Here is a 27,056-nt window from a genome sequence, read left to right as displayed (position 1 = left end):
GTGGTTAAGGTATTTCGTCTGCTATGGGACCGGCGACCATTATCCTGATGGGTACCAATCCCCGTAGGGTGGTAAGATAATTGATCCCTTGACCTCAGCCGCACTACGGACAAGGTTATTACTTTCTTGGCTATCGTAGGGCTGACCAACCCCACAAACAACAAGTAGTGACCATGTATACCAGTCTATAAGTAATTCCCTCATCCGCCCCCAAGCATTATGTAGAGAATCGCTATCCTCCCGCCATGCCTTCCGACGAGAAACAGGTACAGCTTCCTGCTGATCTGCAGGAAGAAAACCGCGATGTCGCTGATCTCTGGAAAGATGCGCTCAAGGCTTACAAAGGCATTGTTGGCTTCGATCTGGAGAAGAAATTTGATAATGTTCAAGCCATGATTGATCAGGGAACCAAGGAAATGAACAACTTCCACTCATTTCGACACAACGACAAGAAGGTATTGTGGCGCCCCAAGCTTTAGAGGATGATTCTTCTGTTCTCCACCTACTTGCTCAGGTCTACGAGCTAACCTAGTCAAACAGGTCGATAAGCTTAGATCGTTGTTTGCGAATAACCTCGATTATATTCAAAAGGGTGCGAACCAGCTTATCGCCGCCGCAACCCCGGCGTTTCCTCCGGCTGCCGCCATTGGCACAGCTATCACGTTTATGCTTGGAGTAAGAAGCCTGGAAGACCCCAAAACGTATTTACTAAACTGAGGCGAATCAGGCATGCCGTGACCAAAGAGCCGACTACGACCTTGTTGTCGTCTTCTTCGAAGATATGAACAGCTTCCTTCAGCGCGTCGTTATCCTTGAGACGAGACTTCCCGGCCACAAGGCCTATCAGAACTGCCTTATGGATGTCTTTACTTCCTTCCTTACTATGTGTGGCTATGCCCACAAGTACATTGAGCTTGGAAGATTCAGTAAGTATTACTTCTAATGCCGTCGTTGATAAAGATTATCTAACAAGATTAGAAAAATGGATCAGCAACCTACTATCGGGAGGCGACTCTGATCTTAGTGGCGCCCGCAAGACGATGGATCTCAAGCTGACGCGACTTCAAAACGCCACTGAATTTGCAATCCTTGGAAATACAGAAGACCTGAAGAAAATGAACTCTGAGCTTCAGCAAAATTCAGATCTACACACAGCAATGCTTGAAGACCAGAAGGAAGTCATGTCGTCAATCCAGGAGAATACTGAGACTATTCGCAATGATATGGCCAAGTTGCTCAAGGCCTTTACTGATCAGAAGAAGGAAACAACCAAGAAGCCAAAGACCTTCAACAACAACAAGTCAGTTTCAGCAAATCGGATTCGAAATCTCTTTGTCGAGATTGAGGGCGAAGACCACGAATATTATGTGCTGAAAGACACCATCATCCCTGATACCTGTAATTGGCTCTTCGATGAGCCTCAGTGGGAGGAATGGCAGCCAAGCAAAGATCCGAGCCCAGTCCTGGCTATATCGGGTGACCCCGGTGTAGGCAAGAGCCACATCGGTGCCACAATCTATGACAAGCTACACAAGGAGGTTGAGACTGACTCCGACAAGACCCTATGCGCAGCGCATTTCTACTTCCGGGAACAGGCCAGCGACCTTCACACCTTCGGCAATGCCATTAACATCATCGTTATTCAAGTGGTTGAACAGAACGAGCAGCTATGTGAGCTAGTCCTCGCCGAATTTAATAAGGACGAAACGTTTATCGACTACCAGGACCCGGAAGATGTATTCCGGAAGTTACTGGTGCCCATTTTCCGAAGGGACTCCAAGTATCATCTCAAAGTCATGTTGGACGGAGTCGACGAACTAGAGGACTTTGAGAACCTAATCAAATTCCTTGGAATCATCAAGGACGAAGAGCTGCGTATCTCCGTTGTTGTCACGAGTCGACCTGAGCGTGTAAAGGAAATCTCTGAAGCGAACATTCCGACTATGATAATTCCAGTGGACAAGGAAAAGCAGAAACTTGATTTGAGAGAGCTGATATGGAACCGTCTCAATTCGATGAGTGCACTGCGTACGTTCGGTCGGTATGTGAAGCAAAGGGTGGCCGATAAGCTCGAAAAGCACTCGCCGAGTAAGTTCCGACTCGAACGCAACTGAATGCTCTTACTAATCAATTAGATATGCTATACGCTGAGAATATGCTTCATAGGCTCAACTCGCTGGGTCGCGAAGCAGCTGTTCTGCGTACTCTTGAGAAGCCTTTGCCCGCAGACCTTGATGAACTGTACGAGATTCTTGTCGCCGAATGCTACAAGCATCTGATCCCAGACCACAAGTCTCTGGTGAACAGACTTCTACACTGGGTCGCACACAAGCAGTCTTTAACCCTTGATGAAGTTAACTCTTTATTGAGGCTATGGACTAATGACAACAAGTTCGATATTGATGAGATCCCAGATTCGATCCTCAACTTGATTCGAATCGGTGATCCTGGTGCAGACGCCGAACAGCGGGCCAAGGTCAAAGCGCAAGGCTTTTGGGGCACTGCTGTGGAAGAGCTTGATAAAAAGAACGCTGACCCGGACGCTATGTATAACGATGGTGACCTACCTGTCAAGTTCCACGAGCGCTCAATGAGGGCGTTTTTCTGTGACACAACAGGCAAGGAAGAGTCTCGACGTTGGAAACCCTCCGAAACCAAGCGTCAACTTTTCTCCGACCTGGCAAGCATTCTGCGCCGCAAGGACGAGGATATCACCATTACGCCGTCGCTGAAGGCATATATCTTTGAGAAGATGCTTCATTTCTGGCGCGACATCGACCCGCAGAGTCATACTGCTGAAGAGCAGGCCGAAGTGATGGAAACATTTGCCAGCATCATGCTGAACAAGAACGGCTTTGCCGAACTCTACTGCAAACAAGAACTTGGTGAAGTTAACGCTTACACCGAGATGTTCAACGACGAGTCGTTTGAGAAGGTGTCTACATGGGCGTCCCTGGTCGAAACGGAAGGCGTCAAATCATTCCTGAGTGACGATGTGGCTCAATGGTGGGCTGTTTTGAAGGCAAACCCCCGAGATTGTCTCCTTGAGCTACTCAAGGAACATGTCAGGGTGCTATACCGTGAACCCGAATCACTGGCTGTAATCAGATGTTTCAACGCAATCGAATGCCTGGTCGAATTGGTCAGTCCAACCGGAGATCTCTTTGTGACAAAAGTACTAACTGATGCAGCGACCAATGGACGACACAATCGCTGAGCGTGCCAAAGCCGCCTTTGGAGACCAAGCAACAAATGAAGAGGTTACCCCTCAACAAAGGCTCGGCATGGCCCTAGAGAACCTTTTCGATGATATACCCATGTCTCCAAATGCACATCGAGCGGTGGGACTCATCCTTTTCTATTACTCAACGGCTGATCATGCTTCTCACTCTTTCGAAAAGGCTTTGGAGATGGAGGATGACCTTCTGGGAAGGCTCGAAAGTCAGCACGCTATGGCCCAAATTTTGGTCAAAAAGGAAGCATATGACGAGGCATACACTTATGTCACAAAGTATATGGAAAACGTCGATCATGATGCTGTAATCCCATCTGACAAGCGTGATGCATGGACCATCAAGGGTAGTATTGAGGTGCTACTGGGAAATAAGGAAGAAGCAGCTCATTCATTTGCACAAGCTCGAAAGTCCGACCCAACGGGTTTGACACCGGGCGAAGCTCTTGAGGAGGAGATCGTCCTGTTCGCCAATTCGTCACCCGAGCGGTTTATCGAGGTTCTGAAAGATTGGAACCCTTTGGAACGCTTGACGTACCTGGCACACGACTTTCAGGAAGGCGGGAGGTTGCTGCACAGTCGTATTCGAGACGCGGCACTGAAGACCCACGAGGAACAATTTGTCCTTGAAGTTTACGAGGACGCTATCAAGCATCTGGATAACGTCAAAGCTTCGGCACCCATCCAGGTCGAGCTGGCGTTATTCCATTGGCAGGTCCGCAATGATCCACAAACAGCTTCAAAGGTTTTGGATCAGGTGCTCGAGAGCGGCTCAAACCTCTGGCTCTACGCCATAACGAACGCCAATCCTATCGATATCTTGGGCCGAGCCGTGACGTACCAGTGCGACATTGCGTGGAAGTTCTTCCAAGAATCTTCCGACCCGGAGTTCAAAGCCACGCTTCTTGAGTCTATACGAACCATCTTGTCTCGACCTTTAGCACTGGATGTTCCACCCAATATGTCTAACGCCCACCGCCCGCTGACTATGGCCAAGATGTACTTCAAGATGGGACCTGTCGTTGAGTCTCAGAAGATTCTCCAGGATGCTGTCAACAACTGCATCGATCATTTAAGTGATACTGTTGATTGGAATGACGCCCGAAATCTGGTGTTCCTTGCTAAGGTTCTGCATGTTCTCAGCAAGAAGGTTCAAGGAAAGAGTGAAGAGCTCACACGGGTGGCACGGATCTTAGTCTCCGCACAGCTCAGCCGTTTGGACCCAGAGATCCCTCAGAAGGACGAGGATGAGAGCGAAGCCGGGCCAGATACACCAGGCGAAGATGATCAAGATTCCAAGGAGCCTGCGCAAACACCGTCACAGCCAGATGGGAAACAGCCAGAAGACCCAGTCACCGACGAATCACTACCTGATGAAGGAGACTCAATCCCAGGCGAGCGAATGTGCGAGGGTGAATGCAACCCTTCTAAGGGGTTTCATGGGTTTGGAAACCAGATTGCGTACCAGTGCATGGACTGCTTCGAAGGATTTCTTTGCGAGGAATGTTATGAAAGTCGAGTCAGCGACGGGCCCAAGTCTCTAGCAAGCAAGACTCTAGTCAACTGCGACAAGGGCCATCAATTTCTGAAAATGCCCATCGAGGGATGGCATGGTGTCAAAGATGGCAAGGTAATGCTTGAAGGGGAGGAACCACTTGAGTTTAAGGAGCTTCTACAGCAGGTTCGTGAGCTTTGCAAGGGAGCTTGGGATGAGTTCTGGCAGGGGTAAATTTCAGGATGTTTAGCAACAAGAGTGGTCTACTCAATGGACTAAGTCGGGCAAATACTATCTTGAAGCGAGATCGTCTCTTAGAATTACTTGGATCTTTAGTCTGTCTAACTAAGAGACTCCCACTTCTGTGATGAACCATCGATATCCTCAGTGAAAGTAACTGGCTCTCGACGCGTACGATTCACTTTGAGATCGAAAACATCAAGTCGTTGGTACCCCCCAACGACATCATGATACTGTTTCCCTTCAATGCAATCCTCAATATCAAGATCTGCATAAAGAATCCCCTCTTCTTGCTGCAAGAAATCTTGCATGATCTCCTCTCCGGTATCATTGACGGTAAAACCTTTCATAGGTGCGCCGGTGGGATCCAGGAATTGAGTCGCGCCACGTTGAGACTGTTTCAGCACCCGCGTCAGATACTCAGAACTTCCAGCAATAGTCTCTATAGCATCCTCTCCCAGAACGCCCGAACAAAGAACACCGAAGCATTTAGCTTCGAAACAATGTGCAGCTGCCCTCGTTCTGTTCGCCGTGACATTATCGTAATTCGGTATATCCCCAATCTTGAGCTCCCCCGACTCGTTGACTGGTGGCACTCTGGTTGGCCAAATCGGCGGCCAAGTAGAAAGATGGATGTTCTCACCCTGCGCCATAAGAGTATATCTCGCCAAGGGATTCGTATTCTCTCCACAAATCAGATTCCCAATCTTTCCAAACTTGGTATCCGCTACACGCAGACCATGGCCATCTCCAGGCGCCCAGGTCAACTTCTCAAAGAAAGTAGGCATGAGTTTCCGATGGTGTATCAGAACATCGCCCGTCTCCTCGATAAAGATATTTGAGTTATATAGAGTCGCAGAGCTGAAGCGCGTCTTCTCTGAGAACCCCATGCTCACCATGACATTTGCCTCTTTAGCAGCACTGCGGATAGCGTGTATCTCATTGCCGTCAGCGAAGATTGATTCTTGTGCCATACGTTTGAAGAGATCATGATTCTCGGTGGGTGGACGGAGGGCACTCCATATGGGAAACGCTGGGATGTATGTTTCTGGGAAGACGACCAGATTGGCCTTGTTTCTGGCGGCTTCTTTGACGAGAGTGATGGCTTTTGCTGTTGTTTCTTTGGCAGAAAGAAAGACAGGGGAGACGTGACATGCGGCGACTCGGATCATTGTTATTGATTGGATATGATAATGAGTTTCAACAGATTGGTTGAGCTTTGTTACTCGATGAAGCTGTAGTGTTTATAGTCGTTGTGATGATGGCAGGAAGTGGGGTACCGGCAATAGGGTACGCCGGATGGTAACTCATTGCGGACGATCATTTGCCCTTCCGGACTGGTAATTCATTTAGGCAATGGAACCGGGGACGAATGCAACCAACCAACCAAATCATACTATAATCCGCTTATTCCCCGCATGGTCCTGTGAGAGATTGTAATAAAGCTATCTTTATCACCTCAATATTAAGTCTCTCAACCAAGCTTGATACTACTATGTCTACGTACCGGTATACTCAGCTACCTACCGGCTGTGTTCGCATCCTTTGCCTTCAGCCGCATCAAGATAAGCAATCTGCCATCCGATGTCAGCTATCCGATCTCGAGGTGCGAGACTCAGAAGGGCTTTGCCCCTACGAAGCGCTGTCTTACGTCTGGGGCTCTCCAAATAAGCCTCACACAATTGACATCGAGGGCTATAGCCTGTCGGTTGGCGCAAACCTTTACGCAGCTCTATTAAGTCTTCGATATACCTCTCTTGAGCGTATCCTATGGGTAGATGCCGTTTGTATTGACCAAGCAAACATAACTGAAAAGGAACAGCAGATCCAGCTGATGGCTGAGATCTTTGCCAAAGCACGTTCAGTTATTATTTGGCTTGGAGATGCGACAACCGCTGAAACCGAAGATGCACTGGAGGAAATCCGTGTTGTCGCGGCTAGTACATCTGATGGGGTTGAAATAAGTATGCCTGGAGAGGAGCCAATCCTGGAGATCCTTAAGCTTCCATGGTTCAAACGTGTTTGGGTAGGCTTCGTGTGTCGATACGTGATGGAAGAACCTACTAATACTGTCGCTCTAGGTACTTCAAGAGGTAGCGGCGGCGCGACACGTTATAGTCAAGCTCGGTCGCGTGGAAATAGATGGGTATGCTTTTTGCACCGGCCTTGACGCGTTAAAGCTATCCTACCATGGCGATCTAGATTTACAGCTATTGATACGCTCCGTGTCATACCTGATGCGTAGGGCTGTCTTCCGTCCGAGGCAAATCGCTGAAAAGTCAGAAAGATTCTCACTTGACATATGCCCTTTAAGCGAGCTGGTGGAAATGTATCACAACCGTCAAGCCACAGAGCGTCACGATAAGGTCTATGCATTATTTGGCATGTGCTCTGATGACCTCGAAGCTGCGGGATTAGTGGTTGACTACAAGATTCCATGGAATCGGCTCCTCCAAAAACTCGTCAATTACATTCTTCCTCAGTGCTTATCTGTGAGCACCTGGAATGATAACCAGGTGGCCGTAATTGTGACATTGGTTCACGTTCTCGGAAAGGTTGTATCGGTCAATTCACGGGAAGAGAGCCAAAATATCATGATAGATTGGAAGAGTCCACACATCAAATGCCACGAAACGTCATCTTGGTGTATAAAGGCATCAAGCAAATCTGCCGAGGTCGGAGACATTGTCTGCCTTTTGGATGGATGTTCAAGGCCTACTATTATCAGGCTATGTGGCATGAATTGGATTATCATCTTTATCTCAATCACACCCGCAATTAAACCTGCAGAACTTCCCCCCTTATATTATGACAGATGGGATTGGCACGAACTCCTTGAATCACTCGGCAAACCGTCTGTTGAATTCGAACTAATATGGGATTTGGACATGGAGCGCGACCAAAGGAACCCGCCTCCTGCAAATGTCGCAGCCATGTCGCCTACAAAAACGATCTCCATTCAAAGGTCTATGAGGGACTTTGAACGAAAGGAAACATATGTCTGGTTAAGGCATAATGAGAAGAAATCCCTTTCCGAGATTCAATGTCGGCTTCGGGAGATTATTAAAAAGCTGGACATTTCCACAGTGATTTCTAAGTTGAATCATCCACTCTCAAGCGTCTATCTTAAGGAATCGATTCATGCCCTACAAAGCATTCTGATGGAATGGCAGGCATTCAAGGCAACACAAGAAGTTCAAGACCCAGGGGTAAAGAACGAGCTGGAAATTGACCATATTATTGACACCTTGCTCGGTATCTATGGCGGATGGCTGCCATTGAAATGGGCAATAGATGACGGCCATATGGCAGTCGCCAGATTAATGCTGCACTTTGCTGACCCTAACGCTGGAATTAAATATGACCTTACACCACTGGCATGGGCATCCAGCCATGGATATGATTCACTTGTTAAGCTACTGCTCGACACTGTCAAGGTAGCTCCAGATTCTCAGAACAAGCGGGGTGAAACACCCTTGCTGTTAGCCGCCAAGTGGGGATATGATACAGTGGTCGAGAAGCTACTCGATACCGGCAAAGTTGATCCAGATGCAAAGGATGACTCGGGAGACACACCGCTGCTGGTAGCCGTCTTCAGCAACCATGTCGCAGTTGTCAAGTTGCTTTTGGAGACTGGTAAAGCCAATCCAAATGTCAAGAAAAAAGTCACCGCGCATTCTTGGGTGGGACGAACACCTCTTATATATGCAGCACAGAACGGTTTCTTGCAAATTGTTAGACTTCTCCTTGATAGCGAAGGAGTGGATATACAGTTCCGTGACGAGCATGGGGGAACGTCATGTGAATGGGCTTTTGTAAAAGGGCACAAGGAAATTTACAACTTGATAGCGGAAAGACTAGATAAAGAGTCGAGGGGAGACTTAGAGCGGGGACAGTTAGAGCTGAGAAGGAAGGTAGAAGAGCAACCTGATGGGATTCACACTTCACTAATGCCTCTTTTTGGATGCACATAAACTTCTTATGGTTTTAGTTAAAACTACACTTTAATACTAAGAGAGTAGTAAAAGGAATCATATAATCTTATAACTCTAGAATAATTATAGATAAGAGGAAATGCATACTGTATTATAATTATAGTTTACAAAGGCTATGAAACCCGAAGCTGCCATTCTGCCGACATTTGAATACTATCATAATGTAGGCACAACGTGATTGTCTACCTCATCATTGTAGGTGCGTTGTTGATCCACTTCCATGGCGGATGACTCAAACGGTGTGTCTTAGCAATGGGGCTTAGCTCAGACGACAATCAAGAGCTTCTCGTTCAGATCTCACTCTCAACCTCATCTTTACCATCAAACACAAGTGAATATCCGCCAACGACCATGGAGGCCCGGGGTCTCAAGCAAGACCTCACGACTCTTCTTTCCCAACACTTTCAGATCGTCACCTCAAACTCCCAACGTCAAGATCAATGGTATAAGCGCTCCTTACAATCATTCACCTTTCACCATGGCGACAAAAGGCCGTTGATTCTGGTCCCTCGCGAATCGAGAGACGAATGGGCGCCTCACGTACGTCGATTTGCATCTTCACTCGGCAGAATGATAGTGGCCGCCGATGGAAAAACGATGGAACAATCGACATCGGATGCCAAGCTCTTCTCTGATGATGTCCTCGATCAAGCGCATTCGCAACCGCTTTGCCTCGCCGTAACCGACTCGAAACCGTTATCACCGGAAATGATGCAAATGTCGTGGTGGACCACCAAGACTCAACATCCAGATGACAAAGCTCGTCGGGTGAAGGGCATCAAAGCCCTTATTGCCTGTGGACAAACCGAGTCGCTACTTCGTCTGGCTTCATGGCCCCAAACACATCCCGATCAAGTGTCTCATCTGCAGAAGTACCAATGGAGCTCGTTGAATAATGGACGGCAGACTGCTGTTGATAAAATAATCGTCATCATGCTGTTTCTGGGCGTCACGGGCGCCTTCAAGGAAGAGTTACTCGAAAAAGACGGTCAAAAATACTGGTTACCGGTCGCCTTTATGAGTGACAAGCCACCATTTACTTCTTACATCGAGACTTTCGATGGAAGGCTCCCTGCTACGGACGACGAGATACAGCGAGAACTAAGGTCATGTATCCAAGCTTTACGTACAGCTCAAGCATGGTCTTTAAGTATCGAGACTCCCATCAACTGGGAAGAGCGGATCACGGACAAGTTCCTATACATTCTTGGTTTTGAAGCTTGGAACAGAAGTAGAGAGGGTGAGGGATATCTGGGCTGTGATTTGAACAAGCCGAAAACTGCCAAGTCACTGCAAAGAATCAGCCAGGACGACGATGGGGATGACGATCCACCAGTTCGAGAAGCCACTAAGAAGTCGATGGATCCATTGAAGCTGAGAGAGCCTAAAAAGGACGTGGAGGTAGAGCCTACTGAAGAGGAGAGGATCGAGATGAATGAGCTTGCGGCGCTGGTGTCTAATGAAGCAGACTATGGACGCAAGCGAAGCACAAAGTATTTGACCAAGAACAAGTAGTACACTATCTCTATGGTTCGAAACTCACCGGTCCATGCGATCCATCAAATCTCTGCAAAGCTCCATTATGTGAGTAATCTTTTGCTCATAACTCAATTTCCCATCCGCCAAACACTCAGTAGCAGGCCTAAGCACTCCCCAAACTCCAATGAACTTCCCACCATCCATCGTACCTATTCTTTCAAAAACCCTCTTCAACCCATCATGCTACTGTGTCTCTTGACATTAATGGAGTGAACAACCAGTATTGATAGCAGCTCTCTTCAAACGTTGACGCCGCCGTTCAAGCTTCAAATATAAAGAAACTTCGTTCTTGAGATCTTGAATCGCCTTAGTAGATGCATCTGTTTCGTCCATATCAAGTAAAGCATCAACAAGCTGGGAATCTCGAAAACCAATCATGACGAGTCTGTGTGACGCTAATGTTATGAAAATTCGACTGTCTGATACCGCAACATTGTAAGGATCGTATACTGCTGGGAGCTTCAATAGTCTTACCCCTCGCCATTCAATCCAGCCATTCGCAGAAATTCGGAGCAGCGGATTATGACGATGTTGAATTACCTTCGGGCTTGTTGGGGGGAATGGCGGTGCAAGTATCTCTTTTGGAATTTCAATGATGCCCCACTCAGTCTGAATACCGGCATCCCCTGGCTGGAAGGAAATTACAGGTCTGTTCACATCTTGTGGGTATGCCCAATGTATGTCGACCAGACGAACGCCTGTTCTCCAGTCCACAATCCTCACTTTACCATCAAACGTGAGGGCCAGGAACCGCTCAGATGGAGAAAAGACATAAGTGCTATAATAGCCGTGGTAATCCTCCAATGACGTGTAGCACCGTCTGGATGCTATATGCCAAATGTCCATCTTCTGAGTTTTCGGGCTTGTCACTGCCAGAAAAGAAGGTGAGAGAGCCTTTATATAGCCGCATCCTTCGATCGCCAATGGCTCATCTAGTGGTCTTTGCAGATTCCACACAAGAACACTAAATGTGTCGATATCCACAGTAGCTACAAGTCTGCCATCTGAAGAAAGTCTTGTTCTGGACAGTCTGTAGCAGCCTGATCTTTCGAGAGTGTGCTGTAATTTGAAGGTGTCGCCAGCCTTCTGTAAGATCAGAATTAGTGCATTTCCCCGCTCCACCTCCATACCTTTCTCAGGCGTCGACGTTACCGCCATCCATTGTGAGTCGTCTGAGAAGGTCATGTTAAGATGTCTGTCCCTCTCGTGTAAATGCCATGCAGGAACACCTGTACAGGTGTCCGACAGCAAGATGTGGGTCATGCGGCAGTCAGAACCGTAAAACCTTTGAGAAACGTAAAACTTTGAATCAGGAGAGAAATAATCAAGGTTTTCACTTTCTTGCCCCACAGTAGATAGCCGTGCAAGTTTACCGAGGGATATATCATAAATCTCCGCCATATGATGATGTTTGACGGCAAGCTTCTTTGAATCAGGTGACAAACTAACACCGAAGATCTTGCTAACGCTGATTGTTGAAGCATGCTCACGCTTGGAGCGATGAAACTCTCTTTCCCAGTCCCATACTTTGAGCCGATTAGTGTATCCAGGCGTGGTCACCACGACTTTACCATCCGGGGAGAAGGTGGCGGATGTGGTGATATCGCCATCCCGTATAGCCATGTTGAACTTTCTCGCTGTGCGTATAGACCATACCTGTATTCCAGGGCTCTCCTTACTACCAATCATCACATGATTTGAGTCCGGTGTGAAACATAAGAATCTGTTCCAACATTGATCGCCGTATGTCAGGGAGAACGGCTGATCAACAGCTAGACTCATGATCTGAAACGGTTTAAGTGGGCATAGATATGCAATAAATCTCGAATCAGGCGAGATTATAAACTCATGATAGCGTTCATTGGTATATGGGACAAAAAAGCCACGGATACGGCTATAGGTCTCTGTTGACCAGACCTCAATCTCACATGCCGTAGACATAAATACAAAGCCTTTGCTATCCGGCGTAAACTTGCAAGAAGGATTAGAGGAAATGGCCCGCTGGAATAGGTATTCTCCAGTGAGACAATTCCAAATCCTGAGCAAATGGCGGCGGCAGACTTCATCGTTTAGAGAACAAGTTGAAGCCATGAGAAGCGTAGAATCAGCCGAGAAGCAGATCTTCTTGGCATAAGGGCGATGGGGATTATGATGGCGGCTCCTTGGTTCAATATGTATACCTCGGAACTTAGGTCTCGAAAAAGCCTTGCCTGGATCATGGTTCCAGGCGAATCTGCATAATTCCGTCCCAGCCGCCCAATCCCAGATCTGCCAGCCTTTTGTTGTTGAGACAAGGAGGAGTTTTGAATTTGGCGAAAAGAACAGTTCTGAATCAGACTTCCAGTCTACTTGTAGCTCGCACCAGATCACGTCCGTCTTAAACTCTCTGATCTCCACAACATTGTGAAATAGATATGACGACAATGCTATTACCTTGCAGTCCGGAGACAACCTTGATCTTTCATTGAACAGTAAAGTACTACGTTTTCCGGTATCCCAGTCTAGTAGACCAAAATCCCAAGGATGCCCTAACCGTGCAAAGAGCTGTGTGGTATTTGGGATGAACCTGATACACTTGGAGGCGCTGGTAAATACTCGTAGGGACGAATCCCAGTCCGCGCTCATATTGGGAACAGCATCGATCCATTCGGGTATGTCCTTCATGAAATTCAACTTAACCAGACTATTTTCTGGGGCAAAAAGCAGCGCATGAGAGTATAGTTGCAAAGGGTGTGTAGCCACGGTCGTGATGCTGAAGTTAAGAAATTTCAAAGCATCCTCGAGGAATTCGCTTAACGGTAAATCGTTCTGTTACCAATTTCGTGAGCAAAGTTTCGATGACATTCTAGTTATTCAACTAACCTTGCAAACAGTACGCAATGTCTTCAGAAGACCATTGATTTCCCAAGGCCGGTTCAATAACACCAAAGCTTCGATCCAGTGAAGAAGATGCATCTTTAAGAAGTCCATGATCGGTTGGGTATCAGCAGACTCTACACCTGCCAGCGCCAGATGCTTGACCCAATACACACATGCGTATTGAAGCTCCGACGACAGATGGCTATAGATGCGATCTCTCTTGATGTACACACGGTCCGTTTTAGGGTGGCGCAGATCACAGATATCTGTCTTCAGACTGGCCGCCATCACTCTTAAGCAATCTGCTGATAGCTTGCGAGAGATGCATTTGTAGTTAATCGTGAATTCATTGCATGGATAGTTCACTTCATCGATTAGGTACTCCCTGAATGAGAGATGGAATAGACGGATGGGTACTGCTGGAGACTCTGGAATATCAAGAACAGAGTGGAGCTTATCGAGTCGATCATGTATTCTGTCTTGGTCAACATCAATCAACCTTGACAGTACATCTATAGGTAAAGGAGTTTCAAGGAGGACAATAGCTCCAACGATCGTTTGAAATTCCCGGATGGCATCTGTTCTTCCTCTTGGGGACAGACCGACAAGCAGTTGATCTAAAACGGGCGCGTACGTGGCTTGCATCTGGTCGCCACTTGACCAGCTTGTAGATTCAATGATTTGCTTTAACCGAGTTTTCGGACCACTGTTCCTATCCGAGATGAATCGACACATGGTGGCAGCGAAAATGAATAGAGGGATCGCCCGCTCTATTAGGATGTGTAGGTTATCATCTCCGGGCCAATCCAGGGGCAGCCAGCGGCTTTCAGTGACAGAGTTGTTCCAATCGAGTACAATTCTCCGAATTTCATGCCGGAAAAAGAGAGAAATATCGTGCTCGATCACAGGTCGCGGGATTTGATGGAGAATGAGATCCGTGAAGCTTCCTGTTACGCTATTAAATCCGAGTCGGATTGGGAGCTCTGGGCGACTTGTGAGTAAGGCACGCAACTTGACATCATGAAGCTTCCCCATCTGGGTAAAAAGATTGATAAGAAGCTTGATGTCCTGTTCAGAGTTGCATTCGTCGAGAGCGTCCACAATGATGGCGATATTCAAGCTGCCGGGTGGTTGATGTTTGGCTGCTTCTGCGAGAGGCTCCATTAGGAGTTTCTCAAACTGCAGTCTGAGCCCTTTATTACCAATTTCGGGATCTTTCTTGATAGCGCTCTGCAGAACCGTGCCGAAAAACATTTGGTTCAAGGCCAGCTGGCGAGCGATGGTGGTGCAGAACTTTGCAGCACTTCCCTGGTCAGCATAGCCCCTTTTGAAAAAGAAGCTAGCGCCAAGGATACCTTTGCTGGAAAGGATTTGGGCAACAGTCCGTGATATAGTTGACTTCCCGGTCCCAGCCATGCCATTAAGCCAAAATACAGTCTTGGAATCGTCGTTCTCTACCCATTCTGATATCTGGGTGAGTAGGTCCACCCGAGTGTTCTCCAGACATTTCGGGTTGTGCTCCTCGCTGTGAGAGTCGAAAGCTGCATCCTTGACGTAAGGTAGCTTATCGATGATCTCTCGATACTGGTGCGACTCTGCCCGATTATTGATCACATCGAGAACTTCACTGCCATACCCGATATCAGTATATAGTCTCCGCAACACAATCGCTCGAGCTTACCGTTGTCCCTCCATGGTGGAGTTTATCTCATCAACGGTGGAACGCACTTGAAAAGTCAGTCAACGCTTACGACTTAGAAACGAATTAACATACATTGTCCTAGAACCTCGTTCATGCGTCTCTCTTCCTCGATCCTCGTCACCGAGACCTGACTCAACAACTCTTTCGCATAAGCTGCTGCTGTCATAGCGGCATATTCTTGCCACTCATCGTTCTTATGCGTATCTGCATAGTCACAAATCCCTCGTATGACGGCGCAAGGGAAGGTGTTAACTAGCCCTGCTGCTTCCATCTCGAAGCATATAACACCATTTTCAGAAGACAATTTATCTCTAATCTTTGCGTCTCTCATAAGTTGATTTGCGGACGCAATGATGCCGTAATGAATTGTTGGGTCGTCATCCCCCTCGCCCCGCTCATCTCGCTTCACCAGTTTGGGTTCAGCTTCAGTGCCTTCGCCACAGGCATCATCGCATGTTCGGCGGTCCTTAAGCGGATGCACGCTGGTGGAAAGGTAGAGACGGTCATGGGACCTAGGTGGGCGAGAATACCTTCTTTTTAGTCTTGGATAGCGTTGTAGACCTTCACCAATGGCCTCTTGTATGTGATGGCCATTCATCTCGTGCTCTGTCTTTAGTGCACTTATAGCAGTACGCAGGGCTGTAGGGGCTTGATTTAGAAAGCCAGTCGTCTGGAATTCCATCTCCTGAACTGTACGTCCAAAGTCGTATTGAAATATGCCGCCAGTACCCTGTCCAGTAGAGCTTACGACAACATCGCCTAGTCGTATGTCCTTCCGGGATGTCGGAGCGCCACCGCCAATGCCGACTAGAAGACCGATCCGGATATTGGGAAAGGCATTTAGCATGTTTGTGGCGACGTTTGAAGCAGACGACAGTCCATATTCGCCGTCTGGTAGCACAGCGATAACTACGTTATGTCTCCCGATCTTGCCTAAAGCATACTGATTGGTGTCTCGGTTTGGGATGGAGCCTTGTAAAATCGTTAGTTGATCCGCCTATCGTGATGAAAGGTTTTGGGCAGGTCTAGGCGCTCTTCAATCAAGGACTATAGAGGCTTGTTCTGGAAAAGTTGAAGGGTTACTCACATGGCGGATGATTCTCATCTAGCATGGTTTTGGCCGCTGTGAACTCCTTGGAGAGTGCGCATACCCAGCCAATGGTGTAATCATCAGGATTCGACATTTTCCCGTTGGTGTCGACAGTTCAGTCGAAAGGCAAAGGCACTGGTCTTGGTCTCCTCGATACGAAAAAAACGTTAGAAAGTGAGAGAAACAAGGGAAAGAGGGAAGCGAAGACCTTTAATGTCTGTAAGAAGGACTTTTGTTTCAGCTGCACCAGGCTGTAGCAGGGTATAATGAACGAAAGCGCTATCAGTGGTCGACGCGCATTTTGTACCCACATTTCTTATGCATGTTGGTCACCATGGTCCTCGGCAGACTTCTCACAGCCACAGTCGACTTCGAAATCAAAGACAATAAGACTGAGGCAGCTGGACTGATTGTACGTCCTGTCCTAAGGAAAGATGATATGCACTCGAACTCCTGTGCGAACTCCCGGCTCGGTACCGATCTTGTTGATGAGGTTTAGGTGGATGTCAATTCGGTGTCCCTGCTGCGATCATTCTGGAACCCGAGTCTTCGTATTGTGAGTAGTCTAGTCTGATGGCATGATGTAAAAACACTTCTCGATCAAATGTGTTTTATTAGTACTAAAGCTGAGTTTCGTGACTTCCAGGGATTGTTTTCCTACATCCTAGCTGCGAGACTTCCTTCTACATAAAGACAGAGCCTGCCGGTTGCATCCAAGACTCGGAGCCATGGCCAAACGTCTCAAACCGATAGCTCATGCTGAGTAGATGGCGTTTCCACTTTATGCTCCGGCGGCTTAACAGCAGTGTTACTGCCGTCAAGCTCAGTCTTGTACTCGGTATAATCCCGCCCACCGAGCCCAGCTGCACAGACGTTACTACCCTTTGTTTTGCGGTGACGTCTTATCAACAAGCAAGCTAAGACAGACATCCCTATCAGACCGATAGGAGTGGTGACTCCAATTGCGATCTTAGATGTCGTGGAAAGTCTACCGTTTGAAGTGGAAGTAGAAGCAGACGACGTAGCGGTAGGTTCATTATCAGATTCGGTCACGGCAGAAGCGGAGCGAGTTGACGTGCTCGGAGTAGCTGTGGATATTAGAGTCTATCGCGACATGCCATAATTTACTAACCAGTTGTGAGTTCTGTGGTAGCAATGGTCTGCTGACCTGCACCACCAAGCTGGCAATACTCATGAAAGATGCTCGTTGCGCTAGACACCTCAGTACCCCAATGCGAGCACTCCTTTGCAACAGCGGTTGCAATGATCTGCGCAAAGCTCGAAGAGCTTCTCGTGCAAAAGCAGCTGTAGGAAGTTGTTCGACCTGCGTCGCCGCATCCAGAGACCATGTCCCTGACGATGCTGCTGATGGGCCCTTCGGCACAGTAGGGAAGAGAGTCATAGCTGTCAAGTTGATTGAGCCAGAATACTGCTTTGACTTGTGCAAAAAGAAGCAATGAGATGAAGGTGTAAAATCGCATATTGCTTGAATGAATGAAAAGGTTTAGGGAGGGGGACGATGGCGGGAGGTAAAACATGGAGGACTGGCAGAATGATAAAGAAAGACGGGACGACGGGACGGCCCAACGGTCATAAGCCCCACGGCGTCGCCGAGGCGATGTGAGCACAACTGCATGTATTGTAAGCTGTGGCTTTATACCGCATGTGACAGGCAAACAAACATCCCAAGTCCCCATGTTTTGAACTCGCGGGTATTTACAATACAGCGACCGGAAGAGCCGAATCAGCTCTCGATGGTAGCACTGCATAGAAGAACTTTTTGTATACTCAATCTACAGAAGAGCCGTTCATTCCGCTGGAGAAAAGGCATCCAGCCTAATATCTCAGAATAAGGCTGTCACTTTGACAGGTCTCCAGCTTGTCGATCAATAGCCCAACGAATCGACATACATACGCCATTCAGCCACCAGAAACAAAATCAAGGCTCACGTTGCACCGAATGTGATATTTACGAGAACAGTGCTGTCATTGTTCAACGGATATTGATCCGCGGATGCATCCTGACATGGTCCAATGCAGTAACTCGTGTCCCGGGCTGAAAGGATGGCATGCAAGCCTAGTCGACATGTCAACTGTCGGCTGCACCATTGAGAAATAAGTTATTTGAGTCATGATTTGTGTTTCCGGTCTATATCTATACCTCTAACTCTCATATCTATTCAAGCTTAAACTCAAACTTTCCAGTTGGCGGAGGGTTGGAAAGGGCCCACTTGATTCCATTCTCCATGACCTTATCCCATCTCTCACTCTCCGATAGCTGCTCTCCAAAACGTCGGAAACCATGAGGAAGACCGTTGAAAAGATGAACATCAGTAGGGACACTGCAACGTCAGTCAGCATAATCATTAGATAAGTGGTCAAGAGTTTCCTACCCTGCCTCAGCAAGCTTCTTGCCATATAGAAGACCCTCATCTCTGAAAGGGTCCAGACCAGATACACCAAGCGTCGTAGGCGGCAAACCCTTGACCTGCTCAGCGGATGCAAGTCCGATATTCAAGCGCACATCTTTGGGATCCGGTTTCGCAACTTTTAACAGCGAAGTGAACTTTTCGAGGGCTGCTTTGCCGAGAAGAGGCGCGTCTGCGTTCTGGACGTAAGATGACAAAGCTGGATCTTTGAGTTGTTCGAGGATGGGCGCGTAACATTCGGGATGGACTAGAGCAGGAATCATAAGGACCTGCCCCGCAAGCTTCGGTCGTTTGAGTCCGTCTGGAGAAAGATTCTGTTGTAGCGTAAGCGCTGCTGAGAGTTGAGCGCCGGCCGAGATACCGCCAATCAAGACTTGATCCGGGTTTCCAAGGAGGACGTCGATATGATCATGGACCCAGTGAAACGTATCCTCAACATCCTCCCAAGCAGTCGGATACGCAAAGTCGGGCGCATGGCGATAATTCAGATTGACAACTGTGACATTTGATCCAAGCGCGATGGCAGTGCAAATAGCATCTTCCGAAGGAATGTTTCCGAAGACGTAACCTCCGCCGTGGAGATGGATGTAAATCGGCAGACGGTCGTTGTCCTGCTTGGGTGGTCTATATGTTCTCACCTCAAGCGCAAATCCATCTCTTGCGGTGACAGTATAATCCTTCATATGAATCTCAGGGTTTCCCATTCTCTTCAGTTCGCTTTTAGCGAGGTTTTCGCGGTGCATGTTTGTTATATCTTGCATTTCCTTCAGGGAGAGGGAGGGGTCCATTGGTGGACGAGAGTCTGTTACTGCGAGCCATTCTGGCGTGGCGTTGCCGTATTGGGTGAAGTCCATAGTCGGTATTGATACTGGTGTGTTGGTGTTTCTGAAGAGTGTGGTGACTGATGTGAGAGGGTGAGTTCTGGGGTCGAGTTTATGAAGCTATCGTGATTGTTAGATTACCGGGAAGAAGTGCGAGGTTGTCGGTCATGAGATGTAGCGCCGCGGCTGGGAACCCCTCCGAGCTTGCCGAGGTCGGTGTATTTCCATCCCCGAGGATCCACTTCGACAGGTACAGCAGGAAAGAACAACTTCAACAACGAGCTCTTCTATAAATTTTATATGGTCTATAAATCCTCATCTCTCTCCAATAGATCCAATTTGGGAGATTTTGAGTGACTGACAGAGTGGTTGCATCTAGCCTTCTCGTAGAAGTCAAACACCATCATCAGTAACTCCATACGCGCACCAATCACAATCCCCTCTCAACCCCAAAGTCTAACGTCCACCACTACGTCACAGTAATTAATCATGATCACAAAAGTGCCGATATTTCTTCAACGTTACATACAAATCAAGGTCAACGGTTGCACTTTCCCCGCGATCTAGGCTCAACAAGATTAGGATCAGCAATTACTACCCAGCATTTAAACTTTACCCGCATAATAAAAAGACTTCATCTCGTCTCCGTGAACTTTGTGCTCGTCAACTCGTGAATATTTCAGCTGTTACTGTTAAAATGTATGCGCGGCAACTTCTCATCGGCGCTCTTGCGCTCGGCGTCGAAGCCAGCTGGAAGGATTATCAACCTCAGAATCGCACACCGAGTTCATGTCCCGACTATACCGATTATTCTCAAAAGCCTCATGAGCCGTATTCTTCGGGCGAGTTGAAGTTGCCGTTTATGAGGCCTAGTGAAGAATGCAGAACTTTCAAGAGCCCTGCAGTCGAGGTGCGACGATATTCAAATTACTGGGATGTTGAAGACTAATGTTGATGTAGAAAGTCATCGAGGACATGAAGAAGCGCATCAAAAATCCTGATCTTGCGCGTCTTTTTGAGAATACTTTTCCTTCGACGCTTGATACTACGGTCAAGTACTTTGATGTTGATGAGAATTTGGCTTTCATCGTTACTGGTGATATCACGGCTCAATGGCTTCGTGATACAGGAAACCAGTTTGCTCATTTATACAAGCTTCTTCCTCAAGATGAGAATCTGAAGGATCTCGTCAAGGCTATCATCAACACTGAGGCAAGATATATCTCTGAGTATCCTTACTGCGGGGCTTTCCAACCTCCACCGGAGAGTGGCTTGAGTCCCTCTGTGAACGACTATGCCGAGCTCGTTGTCGTCAACCCGTAAGTTTAATCTGGCGGCAGACCTTTGAACATGCTGGCTAATCTTGAATCTTCTAGACCTGTCGACAACCAGACGGTTTTCGAGTGCAAGGTAAGTAGACCAGTGTCACAGACCTGATTTTCTCGCTAACAGCCCTGTAGTATGAACTCGACTCCCTCGCAGGCTTCCTAAAAATCGCACGATCCTACTACAACAACACCAAAGACGCTTCCTTCATCAACGACAACTGTAAGCTCTCCCATCCTCCACAAAACTTCACTGACCACCAGCAGTTAAGTCCGCCATGACGCAAATCCTTCGCGTTATCGACGAACAATCCCAAAGTACCTGGGCCGAAGACTGGTCTTACGTGAGCTACTACAACTGGACAGGTGAAGCAGGTTCACTTTCTCCACCCGTTCCCAACAGCGGCAACGGTAAACCAAAACTCGCCAACGGTCTAGTAGCATGCAGTCATCGTCCGTCCGATGATCTTTGCGTTTTCAACTACATCACCTCCGATAACGCGATGATGTCTGTTGAGTTGGACAATGTAGCTGATCTACTCGATATGGAGGACACTCAGAAGAATCTTTCGACTACGTTGCGCAGTCATGCAAAGACTATTCGTAACGCTGTCTGGAACCACACCCTCACTTCAAACGGCGTTTTCGCATACGAGACAAATGGGTACGGAGGACAATACATAATGGATGACGCCAACGTCCCCAGCCTCGTGTCCCTTCCCTACCTCGGTTTCCTCGACCGCTCAGATCCAGTCTACCAAAAGACCAAGAAACTCCTCTTCTCCCGCGCAAACCCTTACTACGCAGTCGGCGAAACATTCCGCGGTATCGGCGGTCCTCACGCAAACGCGACCAACCCATGGCCCATGGCACACGTCTCGGCTATCTACGGCACCGACGATGATGACGAGATTGCTGAGCGGTTGAATATCATTCTGGAGAATACTTCTGGTTTGGGATTGATTCATGAGAGTGTTAATATCTATAACTCGACGGTTTTCACTAGGCCTTGGTTTGCTTGGGCGAATAGTTATTTTGCAGAGATGATGCTTGATTTGGCGGAGAGGAAGCCTGGGTTGATTTTTGAGAGTGATGAGCCGTATGTTGTTGGCGAGTGAAAACGGTAACTTCATTTGGTTAATGAAACATCAGATATTCAAGTTCCTGTAACAAACAATAATATTGTTTCTCCTTCACAAGAGATAAAACATTTCCATTGATGAGGCACGTGAGCTATCGCGTTTATATTTTTAAGGTATGAGCGCGTCAAAGACGCGTCGGATATTTGTGGATACCTTCACTTCGCGGTGTCTACAGGGTAGCACGCCCTCAACAGACCAATACAATTAATTCATCGTCTATGGTTTCTGAGACAGAATCATCCTCTAAAGCTTGGGCTATGATAATGAAATAGCCTCAGGGATAGTTTAAAGTAACAAAAGGTAAGTCTAGAGCCCTGGATTGGAAGAACTTAAATCACATATCGTTATCAATGTTCAACGGCCGCCATAGTTCGCCCATCATTCCCTCTACTTCAGTTTGCTGCAAACACCAAGATTCGGTGTTGTTGTCCGGCTACCTTGCTGTTAACAATCTGTAATTCAGTTTCTATCGTTGCCTGGTCAGCCGCTGTAGTATCGGTCTGCCTACGGCGAAGACACCTCGTAGTCTTTACCACACTCTATTTTTTTTCCTCTTGTTTATCTACCATTAGTCTCTATTCTATCTGTAGATCTAGGCTTAGTCCCGATCTTCATTCCATCACCGACTCCTCGCCGTCTCTCCGGATGTCTCTCGACTCAGCTGTTGAAGCCGCACTTGCGGAATTTCTCTATGACCCAAATATCGACTTCCTAGGCCAGCTCCAGGGCGAAGTGCCGTGCATCGGCTGTGTGCTCGCGCTCAATCGCGACCATCGTCTTGTCTGCATCGTAGACAAGAACCCACAGCTGTGCATCCACTGCAAGTCTTCAAGCAATAAGTGTCCCGCCGTATGTTTACCGTCCCTTTGTCGATTCATTGCTAACAATCTAGATCCCACCTGTTCTTTTGGGAGTTGCGCAAACGTTTTAGAATGGCGTTTCCGACACCATCAACGACGGCGACCATCTCTCAGATCTTGAGAAATTCCGTGTTGTTCATCATATCGACGAGATCGCTAGCGCTTTCCGCTCTCTCGCTGAGACGGTCGACAACCCCCTTGCATCATGCCAGGTAGCCCTTTTGGGCCTACACCAACCTTACATATGCAAGGGATGGCAGTCAGCCGTGCTCTGCAGGTAGCTCACCTCCGAATTGCCGTAAGTCCTTTGCCCCTCCTTTAGCTTCCACTTGTACTGATCACATTTCTTTTTCTTAGAATAATGGACCTATAGATTCGGCAACGCTTGAGCGCATGATCGCTGATGCAGCCCCCTCTTATGCCAAGAAGTCTGTTGAGGCAGAGACTCTTGCCCGGCTCCTTAAGGGCTTGGAAACTGCCGACCTGACTCCCGTCGCCAGGGAGGATCCTCGCAAGACAGGCGACTGGCGAACTGAGCTTGAGACACAATCGAGACCATTGATCCCCTTCAGACCGCCCGTCGTTCGGCACCCAACGTGATTCCCCGGTTCCCGGGACAGGGTCCCATTCGTCATGGGGCTTCTTAGAGTGATCCCTGAATTTCCTTCTGGCGTCCAGCGAGTGAAGACCCTCCGGCCTCCCTTCTGCTGTAGTGATTCTGCTTTTGGGGTAGATAGTAATGATACGAAACGACGATAGGTCAGCGCTACTTCGGCGGCTCAATTGATAATATTAGCCTATTTTGCTCTGCTATTTTCTTGTGACGTTCTGATTTTGTTGGGTTAGTGAGCTTTAGGAGAAGGGTTGACGTGATCATTCTGGCTTTGAGTGTTGTCATGGCGTCTCCGTCTCTGGAGATGGTTGTGATGGACGACCATAGCCTCAGGCTGTTAATAATTGGCTGGCAACTATGAGCTTAAGAGACAAAATAATTCGGTCATTTTCGTCGAGAGTAGACTACCATTTAGGCCACTTTGTTTTGATAACCGAAGCTTTAGATGACACTTCTGCTGTTTGCCCCATGCCTCCCTCGCTACGTCAGGCTGTCAAGCCATCAATAAATGGCGCCAAACTATTGAAACGACGATAAAGATAAACATGGACGATCGCAATGTCATCTCAAGACATCATGCATGTCTCGTATGCACACCATCCCACGATCGATAAACCGATCAGCAGTTCATCTGGACCTTACCCGGAAAAATGCCGCCACCGAGCTGAGAATATGGCAGGGAGTAGCTCACATATCACAATATTCTGGGCAGGGGTTCATTGGTATGTTCTAGGTTCCTGCATCGAAACGGACATTTGTTCTGGACTGTGTATAGTGTCATGCGATATGGTTAATTGACTGATTTAAGTTGCTTGGCCGCCACTGATCTGTTACAGTGAATACTACCTGCTGTAATTGACAAATAAATGCGGAGGCGAGTCACAGAATCGATTCAATCTTGACGACATGAATCGGTTCATCGATCGCAAAATCAACCGCATGCATCGGGTCCTATTGAGAAAAAGCCTCGTTCCAAGAGGTCGGAAACCCGTTACTTGATGTGGTGCACAATAAAGCCACATCCGCAAGCCGAGGCAAACCAACCAACAGACCAACCAAAGATTCATCCCTACCCTTGTGTCTGTTTGAAGGATTGATTGACCTGAAGGCAGGGAAATAAAAACGCCACACCTGCATGAGAGACCGCGTACAATGCTCCCGTAGGATCAGTAAAGCGGAAATTTCTTACGGCAAACGGATGATTTTCCTAGGCGAAATAACCAACAAGGAAGGTCTTTAGTCAACGTTACGTTGGATCGATCTCCCTCGGTTCAAAGACCCATGTGGAATAACGCAAAACTCTGTTGAAGAAGATATTTATGGAGTCCTGCAGGGGGGGATGTAAGGGAAGGGAAGAGAATGCCTGCATGTGAATATCTGCAGCAGGGGTGAAAGGACTAGGATGGAAGGTGGTGTGAGCTTGTCTTTTCAGCGTCTCGGAAGCGGGAGGCAATTGAGCCGGGCCGTGTCACAAGACGGGTGGATTGCCCTGAGCGTCAACTAAGAATTAGTGGGATAAATAATGCCGACTACAGTACATACAATGATTGTGATCAGCGACAAGTTGTTTGAGAGCCAAACTCTATCAACAAGCAAACACTCAGCTTTTGCAATTCAAGAAAATGACTGGATGGAATTGTCCTGATTGCTCACAGATGGTTTCACTTCGCCTGAAGAGTGCATGAAGTCGCACAACATGACCAACAAACCTTATTGGTGCTTTGACGAGGACCCTTGCCCTGTACCTCATTACAAGTCACTTCACTGCTTCCTTCTCATTAAATCATGCTCTCACTTAAGAGCACCATCGCCAGCCAGTGAATTAATTACCAAATTCCTTGGTCTCCGTTTCAAATTCCTCACTTACTGCTTTTGGGTCTGAATAACCGTGGCCGTTTCGGGTCCAGTCTGGAATCCTTTCTGCTTTGACGTCGGTGGTACGTTGGCCTAGACCGAGACACTTATGTCTCTGCCTCACACCATACCATGATGTAGCATGTCAGCTTCCGACCTTCCGAGTTAGCTTGTAAATGTAATGCCGTGCTGTGTACCTGTGCCTTAGTTGAATCTCAGGCACCTTCAGCTATAGCTGCACTGCACCTCAACCTGGCCGCCACACGTATTTTATATCGTCACCGTCCGTGATCTGTTTCCCCCCCTCCATTCAGAATTTCCACTCGTTTTCTTCATTTGTTTGTCTGTCTCGACCATCACCCGCGGCGACACGCTGCTCAAGATGAGTTCCTCTCAAAGAGTCATCACAGACAGCAACAAGTCGCCCCTCATTCAAGTTTTGTCGTTGATGTTTCTCGTCATTGCCATTCTTGCGTGCCTTGTTAGAACCGGCACCAAGCTTCACATGATCAAGACGGTGAGATCTGACGATGTTCTCATTATTGTCGCAACCGTAAGACATTCAGATCCAAATCGCGCAGGAATTGTGTTAATATCGGGCATAGCTTCTTGCGGCCTGTCAGACAGCCACTGTCTTTAATGCGTGCGAGCGCGGACTTGGGCAGCATTTTGAGACGCTCAGTGATGATGACCAGGTGGTCTTCTTCAAGGTAAATATTTGAGAGATGCCCAGTGATGACAGGCAATTAACAGGAACAGAGCCAATATGCGACAAATACCATGCTCATCGCTTCATTACTCTGCTGCAAATTGTCGGGCACAATGAGTCTTGGCATCATGGCGCAAAAGAGTCAAAAATGGATCATAACCGCCTGTGAAGCCATCGTCGGAATCTGGGGTCTCACAGCCCTTGCCGTCAATTTCTTCCAATGTCAACCACCCGAGCCATGGATGTACGGCGGCAACGACAAGTGCATCAACCTCGTCGCATTTTGGACATATTACTCGACAGCAAACATTATCACAGACCTTGTCATTGTGGTCATCATGGCAGAAAACGTACTCAAGATCCAAACATCTTGGTCGAAAAAGATTCTGGTGATGAGTGTTTTCGGCAGCCGAATTTTGTAAGTGCTACGTGGAGTTGAATTGATCGACGAGGTATTAACCACAATAATAAAGTGTAACGCCCGCCATCGCTGCACAGATCCACTACTCCAACCAGGCCTTTGCTTCCGACGATCACTCGTTCGCGATCTGGCCAGCCGCCGTCTCGATCCAACTGGTACAATGCCTCGCGATTCTTACCGTGTGCTTGCCCAACTTTAAGCCCTTCCTCGACAGCTTGGAGTCAGGTCAGATTCGCGTTGATGACTTGCGACGACAGGGCAAGTCAAGCAGCGGCGGATACCCAAGTAACCGACCAGATTATGCTGTGGGAAACAGCCGCAAGACAGATCGCTCACGGTCTCGCGCGCGGACGAGAACGCAGCATAGCGAGATTCACGAGATGGAGGATTTTAATGCACGAGGCAAACAAAATGACAGGAGCTGGGATGGGCAAAGTCAGTCGAGCCACTCAAGTCAGAAGATTCTGATCCATCAGACGTGGCAGGTAGACGTAGAGAGTACGCATGAGGGAGGGGCTAGACAAACATGAGCGTCACATATCATTTTAGAGATTTCATTGGATGAAACAGCGTAGCTTTATTCATGTACCAAAACAGAGTTGTAAAAAGGATGTTTGCTTCTATAAAGTAGACCATGAAGAGTAAGAGAGCTTAAAATAAATTACTGTACATGATGACAAGGGAGACGAAAAAAAGAAGGAAAAAAAAAGGGACTGGACATGCATGAATT

General features: G+C 47.7%; 8 protein-coding genes across 8 annotated transcripts; 4 read left to right on the top strand and 4 right to left on the bottom strand.

The window, feature by feature from the left end:
- Positions 1-245: 245 nt before the first annotated feature.
- Positions 246-4,961, top strand: FIESC28_11179 (uncharacterized protein; the record flags this gene model as incomplete). Its single annotated transcript, XM_031165306.1, has 6 exons — positions 246-455; positions 541-675; positions 728-926; positions 979-2,088; positions 2,136-3,142; positions 3,192-4,961. 6 exons carry the CDS (start codon positions 246-248, stop codon positions 4,959-4,961), a joined length of 4,431 nt encoding a protein of 1,476 aa, XP_031010662.1.
- A 107-nt stretch (positions 4,962-5,068) lies between these two features.
- Positions 5,069-6,139, bottom strand: FIESC28_11178 (uncharacterized protein; the record flags this gene model as incomplete). Its single annotated transcript, XM_031165305.1, has 1 exon — positions 5,069-6,139. The coding sequence occupies one exon, from the start codon at positions 6,137-6,139 to the stop codon at positions 5,069-5,071; it is 1,071 nt and encodes a 356-aa protein (XP_031010661.1).
- Positions 6,140-6,462: 323 nt separating this feature from the next.
- FIESC28_11177 (uncharacterized protein) lies at positions 6,463-10,477 on the top strand (the record flags this gene model as incomplete). The annotated part of the gene is made up of 5 exons (XM_031165304.1): positions 6,463-6,993; positions 7,049-7,113; positions 7,213-8,862; positions 9,130-9,161; positions 9,213-10,477. The coding sequence occupies 5 exons, from the start codon at positions 6,463-6,465 to the stop codon at positions 10,475-10,477; spliced, it is 3,543 nt and encodes a 1,180-aa protein (XP_031010660.1).
- Positions 10,478-11,465: 988 nt separating this feature from the next.
- Positions 11,466-16,246, bottom strand: FIESC28_11176 (uncharacterized protein; the record flags this gene model as incomplete). Its single annotated transcript, XM_031165303.1, has 7 exons — positions 11,466-11,587; positions 11,632-12,138; positions 12,682-13,309; positions 13,364-14,987; positions 15,042-15,087; positions 15,135-16,034; positions 16,150-16,246. The coding sequence occupies 7 exons, from the start codon at positions 16,244-16,246 to the stop codon at positions 11,466-11,468; spliced, it is 3,924 nt and encodes a 1,307-aa protein (XP_031010659.1).
- Positions 16,247-16,893: 647 nt separating this feature from the next.
- On the bottom strand, positions 16,894-17,633 carry FIESC28_11175 (uncharacterized protein; the record flags this gene model as incomplete). The annotated part of the gene is made up of 2 exons (XM_031165302.1): positions 16,894-17,240; positions 17,285-17,633. 2 exons carry the CDS (start codon positions 17,631-17,633, stop codon positions 16,894-16,896), a joined length of 696 nt encoding a protein of 231 aa, XP_031010658.1.
- A 695-nt stretch (positions 17,634-18,328) lies between these two features.
- Positions 18,329-19,435, bottom strand: FIESC28_11174 (uncharacterized protein; the record flags this gene model as incomplete). The annotated part of the gene is made up of 2 exons (XM_031165301.1): positions 18,329-18,494; positions 18,546-19,435. 2 exons carry the CDS (start codon positions 19,433-19,435, stop codon positions 18,329-18,331), a joined length of 1,056 nt encoding a protein of 351 aa, XP_031010657.1.
- Positions 19,436-20,099: 664 nt separating this feature from the next.
- FIESC28_11173 (uncharacterized protein) lies at positions 20,100-23,329 on the top strand (the record flags this gene model as incomplete). Its single annotated transcript, XM_031165300.1, has 8 exons — positions 20,100-20,312; positions 20,363-20,721; positions 20,779-20,812; positions 20,863-20,950; positions 20,995-21,826; positions 22,466-22,718; positions 22,801-22,941; positions 23,087-23,329. 8 exons carry the CDS (start codon positions 20,100-20,102, stop codon positions 23,327-23,329), a joined length of 2,163 nt encoding a protein of 720 aa, XP_031010656.1.
- A 2,249-nt stretch (positions 23,330-25,578) lies between these two features.
- On the top strand, positions 25,579-26,856 carry FIESC28_11172 (uncharacterized protein; the record flags this gene model as incomplete). The annotated part of the gene is made up of 4 exons (XM_031165299.1): positions 25,579-25,749; positions 25,802-25,906; positions 25,956-26,323; positions 26,379-26,856. 4 exons carry the CDS (start codon positions 25,579-25,581, stop codon positions 26,854-26,856), a joined length of 1,122 nt encoding a protein of 373 aa, XP_031010655.1.
- Positions 26,857-27,056: the final 200 nt, after the last annotated feature.

Source organism: Fusarium coffeatum, assembly GCF_003316985.1.
Source record: "Fusarium coffeatum strain FIESC_28 chromosome Unknown BRIP53273_contig_371, whole genome shotgun sequence".
NCBI lineage: Eukaryota > Fungi > Ascomycota > Sordariomycetes > Hypocreales > Nectriaceae > Fusarium > Fusarium coffeatum.
Note: the sequence above shows the minus strand (reverse complement) of the source record. Positions and strands in the feature narration are given on the sequence as shown.